Source organism: Nicotiana tomentosiformis, chromosome 3 (assembly GCF_000390325.3).
Source record: "Nicotiana tomentosiformis chromosome 3, ASM39032v3, whole genome shotgun sequence".
NCBI lineage: Eukaryota > Viridiplantae > Streptophyta > Magnoliopsida > Solanales > Solanaceae > Nicotiana > Nicotiana tomentosiformis.
In genome coordinates, this window is record NC_090814.1 from 84,680,506 (window position 1) to 84,686,503 (window position 5,998).

At 33.1% G+C, this 5,998-nt stretch overlaps 1 protein-coding gene across 1 annotated transcript; it reads left to right on the plus strand.

Moving 5' to 3' along the window:
- Positions 1–549: 549 nt before the first annotated feature.
- On the plus strand, positions 550–4,701 carry LOC104105511 (UPF0496 protein At3g49070). The gene is made up of 2 exons (XM_009613832.4): positions 550–733; positions 3,532–4,701. The coding sequence occupies exons 1-2, from the start codon at positions 685–687 to the stop codon at positions 4,620–4,622; spliced, it is 1,140 nt and encodes a 379-aa protein (XP_009612127.1). The 5' UTR covers positions 550–684; the 3' UTR covers positions 4,623–4,701.
- The last annotated feature ends 1,297 nt before the right edge of the window (positions 4,702–5,998 follow it).

Below are 5,998 nucleotides of genomic sequence, written 5' to 3' on the forward strand. Positions count from 1 at the left end.
CATATTGTCTATCACATAAATTAGATAAAATCAATCTGATTATGATAGTCGTGTCTCCTAGTACATATAAAATCCATTTGGCCCCAAAGCAGCAGGGCAGGCTATATACGGATCATCGTGACATCAGCGTCCATTATATGATTACCCTTTGGCTTGCCTTTGAAGTTGCAACCACTATTTTTAGATCTCTTTACAAGCTCATATCTACAACAAATTATTATGTATTTTTAGGGATAAGCGAGTGAAATACCTTTAAAAATATTGTCCAACATATATTCACTTCAAACTCGATGGGCATAATTGTGTGGTTGATATTCTAGGGGCGATCTCTAGCTTAATTAACTAGTTGCCTTTTAAGATATATAAAAGAAAATGTTGAGATTTGTGGGCAATGAATCCCTTGCAGTGCAAGGTCCCCTAGTAATAACATCTTAAGCGTACAGATATATATTTTCTTGTCTTCAAAGCAAAAACAAAACATATATATCTCTTAAGCTACCATTTAATCAATTATAAGAGGTGCCTCAAACGTGTACTCTCTTCTCTCCTTCTCTCTTTGGAACAGTTAAATATCTCTCTTTACTATAAACTGCTGCTTCCTCTCTCATCTTTGAATAGTTACTTGTAAAAACTAAAAACTCCTTCTTAGCTTTGAGTTTTCTATTGCAAGGTCTAAGAAGGAGAATGAAGATAAAATTTCGTCCAGCATTGAGAAAATACTTTGCATGGAATGGTAAGTTTCTTTTGTTAATTTAATTCCGTTTTATTGATTTCTTTCAGCCAGCTTTGTCTGTGAATTCAATTCTACGCAATTGATTGATGTTATGTATTCAGTATTCATAGTTTGATCTGTCGCACATGTATTTGTCGTGTAGTAGACAAAATTGACAGATTAAAAAAAACCATGTGAAAACAAAGCTCGTTAACAACTTTGCAAATATCTAGTATAAAAATACGACGATTATAGTAATTAATGACTTTTGCTAAAGAAAGAGAAAACCAATGGTCAAGGCAGGGTTGCGATTCTCAATGACAAGAGAAGCACGTTTTTTGCATGTTCCCAAGTTTGTGCCAAAGCTATCAAAATACCCCCTTCAGTCCATTCTTATTTTTTTTCACTATATACTAAAAAAAGAAATCCATTTTTATTCGTTCAGTGTAGAAAATCAAAAGATAAGTTATCGTTTTATACTTATTTTACCTTATTATTAAGTACTGTTAATTATTTTCAATTTATTTTCCAACATAATATAGTTATCGGTGATATACTAAAATTATCATTTTATTAATTATTTATTAAGGTTGTGTCACAAATAAAAGTAAATGAAGGGAATAGTAGCCAACAACTCATCCGATAATTTTTACTTTATGGTCTCTTGGGAGTATCCGTCCAAAAGCACGTGTCTTGTGTTAGTACAATCATTAATCTGGAATTGGATTGGATGGAGTTTCTAGTTGAGGTTGTTCATGTACTTTCACCGTTCCCTTTTACTTTACACATTTTGATTTTTTACACCTATTAAAAAATAATAAATAAAGTGTATAATTTATCATGATACTCATATTAATTAATGCATATTTTATTGGATTTGAGAAAATGATTTGAAATGAGTAATAAATTTTGTGAGTATAATAGGAAAAAAAAATTATCTTATCTTGATATGCGTAAAGTGACAAGTAAAAATGAAAATCTATTTTTTGTATATATGTCAAGTAAAAATGAACGGAGGGAGTATTTCATTCTTCAAGTTTTGACACTACTTAAGTAACATTTCAACTAATGGAGTTTTCATGGGATAGTTTGAATTTCATTAACCTCGGGACAAATGGTATATAATAGTGTCTTCTTGCTCTCTGTTAACTTGGTCAAAGAAAAAAAATATAGAATTTGATTATTAGAAAAAGAGTTCAATTTTGAATTGGAAATCCAATCCGATTTGGGTTTCTTATGGACCTTTAATGTTAACGGGCTTAAAGGACCAAAGGCCCATAGTTTTCCTCTTATGGGTAGAGTTAGGCTCACCCTTTCACTTTTTGTTAGTAGTGAAGTACACTCTCCGATCCACGTGACCAATTTGTCTTGGACACACACATTAAGAAAATATAATTTGAATATAACCGTTCTCTTTTTTATCACTTTTTTCTTATAATAATATAATAATATTATATAATGGTGTTTCTCGGTTTCAATTTGAAAATACAGCACCAAATATTTATATAGCTATCCTTCAAAGAGATTTTTACACAATAAGTCACTTATTTAAAATTATTTGTTTAAATAACATCACTTTTGATTTATTATAAAATAGCAAATTCATTTACAAGTCTAGCACATTAAAGGTTTAGACATTAAATGACTAACAAATTTAAAAATCAATTATCCACAAATTAAGAGATCAATTTATACTTTCTCTCTCATCACCCCTAACAATTTCTATTTTTTTTCTTTATTATTCATCCATATCACTTGCTTTCAATATTCTATCAAAGTCTCTCCATGCATCTCCCCACTCCTTCTAGACACCACCATCCTTTCTTCATGACCATAGTTAGGTTCACCAAAATCATTACAAAATTCAAATTATGAGTGAGAAACGACAGAAGCTTTCTCGCAAAGCTTTTGGTGAGAAAAAAAATGCACTTGTATAAAATTTGAATTATACCATGCATGTTATATATACAATGTATTATTGATATATTTCTGTATCTCTAAATACCATTTGGTGGTGACTTTTTTTTACCATACATGTTATATTCACAACATATAATTGGAATATTTGTGTGTATTTTTCAGAATTAGAAGGTGTTATCGGTGTAAATTTTTTAAATTTATGCATATTTTATACGGATTATAAAGTGATTGTACCCTAGATACATATAATGTATTTTTACATTACAGGATTCGATATTTTAGATTTATGTAACATGTGATTTGGATCTAAATATATTTATTTCAATTCAAATATATGCGATGTATATATAGGATATAATTAGCACCTCATAAATTTTGAATATAAAAGATACAAAGCAAAACTAACAATGTAACTTTATATGCCATTTATATTTGTAGTATAATATATTCAAATATTATAATTTATACTAATAATTTAATACTATATACTTCATAAAATAATTATTCAGCATGCATATACCATTTACACATACTGTATGTAATATTATAATGTCAATATTTCAACTATTTTTCCAAGTAGACATTTTTATCGAAGCATAATTGGAAGAGAGAGAGAGAAAAATTAAAATCACATTCATCAATAAATCATCTATGACAAAATCATTCTTCGGAATAGAGATAAAAGACAAGGAAAAGTCAGTAGAATATTTAAATACATAGCAATTTCCTAAAATATAGGAACATGGGTAGGATAACTGTTACGAATTTTTATTATAAATGTAAATATGTAACTGCTAGAAATGTTAATCAAGTGCTATTGCTATGACATTGTAAAAGTTTTTAAAATATTGGACAATTATGTTTTTTCCTCATAATCAAATATTTGTGTTTGCATGCAGAGGCCCAAATCGAGAAACCGGCCCACATAGAATTGGACCTCCGAGAGGAATATGCCCATGCCTTTCGAACCGAATCCTATGCTGACTTCTGGACACGTGTCCTTGCTTTAGGTGAAAAGATTTCTTCCCCAACAAAAATTGTCGGCTCCACTTCAGCTGCTCGGCTTCTCTCTTACCGGCTTTTCGTGGAGCATCTTTTGGATCCGGATCAACCCACCGTTACTCGGATCCTGGATTTGATCCAAACCCACCCACAAACTCACTCTCTACTATCGGAATATTTTTCACAGACTGCTGAAGCCTCATTACTCTGCAGTGTATTGCTAAAAAATGTGGAAATTACACGATCCAAATATAAATCACTTAAATTCACCTTAGACGCTCTCCAAAAAACACCATATTCAAATGTGGACCGCATGCCCAAGATTGTGAGCCGGTTAACCAAATTCTGCAATTCCCTTAACCCGTTTGTTTCATCTGCATCTTCACCGCTCCGATTTCAAGTCGTTCAAACCGATTGTTCTCACCTGCTAAAACGACTCGAGCTCAGGCGAGATAAGACCAAAGTCAGACTGCGACTAATGAACAAACTGAAACACGGCTCAGCCGTATTTCTTGTAGCTTTAACTGTCTCGCTTACAATAATTGTCGCGACTCATGCACTTGCTTTACTCGTAGCGACTCCAATTGTAATGGCGGCTTCATTCCAGCTCGCGTCGACTAAGAAGCTAGCAAGATGGTCAGCTCAGCTTGACATAGCTGCAAAAGGGACCTACATATTAATTAGAGACTTGGATACTATAAGCCGGCTAGTGGGTCGGCTAACTGATGAATTAGAAGATTTACAAGCCATAGTTCGATTTTGGCTAGAACGAGGTGGAGATCCTGTTCAACTTCAACTTCAAGCCAGTGGGGAAGTAGCGCGCCAATTGAAGAAGAATTATGCAAGCTTTGTGGAGCAATTGGATGAATTAGAAGAACATTTGTACTTGTGTTTCATGACCATCAATAGGGCTAGAAACCTTGTGATCACAGAAATTATGAATTCGGGTCACCCAAATTCAGCCCCATATTTGTTACCCAAAGAATAGTTGTTGGCAATTTAATTTCATGTAATTTTCATTTTAAAAAAAATTGCCATAATGTAAATGCTGTTAGGTGTTGTTCTGATTTTATTATCATATTTGATTTTCCTATCTCTTGAAGGAAATGATTTACCATAATTGGATTTTCCTATTCTTAGAAGGAAACATAAATCTCTCATATTTGGCCAGTCCCTTTTCTTGGAAGAAAATATTTTGGACTTCTATAAAGTGAGATATTGTTTGTACTTACTTCTCATTTAGTAGCATCCACAATGTAGCCATAAGGGGTTTGAGAGTCTTGTTTAGGGGGAGAATTTCGGGACAAGTGTTAGTCTACCACTTGTATTTGCCTCTTTGTGAGTTTATTCTCTTGATATCTTGTATTCTCTTTTGGATAGTGGTGTTCATCTCCGCCCGCCCGTGGACGTAGGTCAATTGAACGAACCACATCAAATGTTTGTGTCTCTTTTCGTATATTTCTCTTTAGTAGTCTAATTTATCGATGGTAAGCAACCTCCACTTCCAACCAAGAGGTTGTGAGTTCGAATCACCCCAAGAGCAAGGTGGGGAGTTCTTGGAGGGAAGGATGCCGATGGTCTATTGGAAACAGTCTCTCTACCTCATGGTAGGGGTAAGGTTTGCGTACACACTACCCTCCCCAGACCCCACTAGTGGAATTATACTGAGTTGTTGTTGTTGTTGTTGTTGTTGTAGTCTAATTTGTCGTCGTTCAAGGTTTGTTTTACTAGCTTACGCATGACACCTGATTATTTCGATCCTAACAAATATATTATTTTTCCATTGAAAGAATATTAAAAAAACTTTCTTTTTAAGGAAAGGGAAAAGGACTTGTTTATGCCATTATTAGTGATATGGCTTTTAGGGCATAGACGGTGGTGGATGCAAGGAAATTTATGACTGGCAAATTTTAATATTGGCATCGTAGTGCAAATGCTTCACATGGTATTAGCTTTTATTATGTTTGTCAGGCTTTAGTTCGGGTAGCTATGGCCTATGTGATTAATGTATTTGATCACTTTAATTTATTCTTTCACAAATTTGAATAGCCGACATTTTTGTTGATCAAGTAAGGTGATTTGCTTTCTTTTTTCCAATTGAAATTTAAGCATTGAAAATATTGATACATAATATTCTTGACTTTGGTCAAGGCCTACCTTTCGGATATGAAAAAGCAAGTGACTCGTCTCCTGATAGTGTTTCTTGTGTTGTTGACTAATTTAAGAACCAGGTTGTATGGTGTTTATAGCAAATGATTAGTGTCCTTCAGTTTTGTTCATTTAGCATATATTTTCAGTTAATCTATATGGTTACCGTAAAGCTTATTTAGTTTATATATTAGTTATGCGGGATTATAAGCTAGT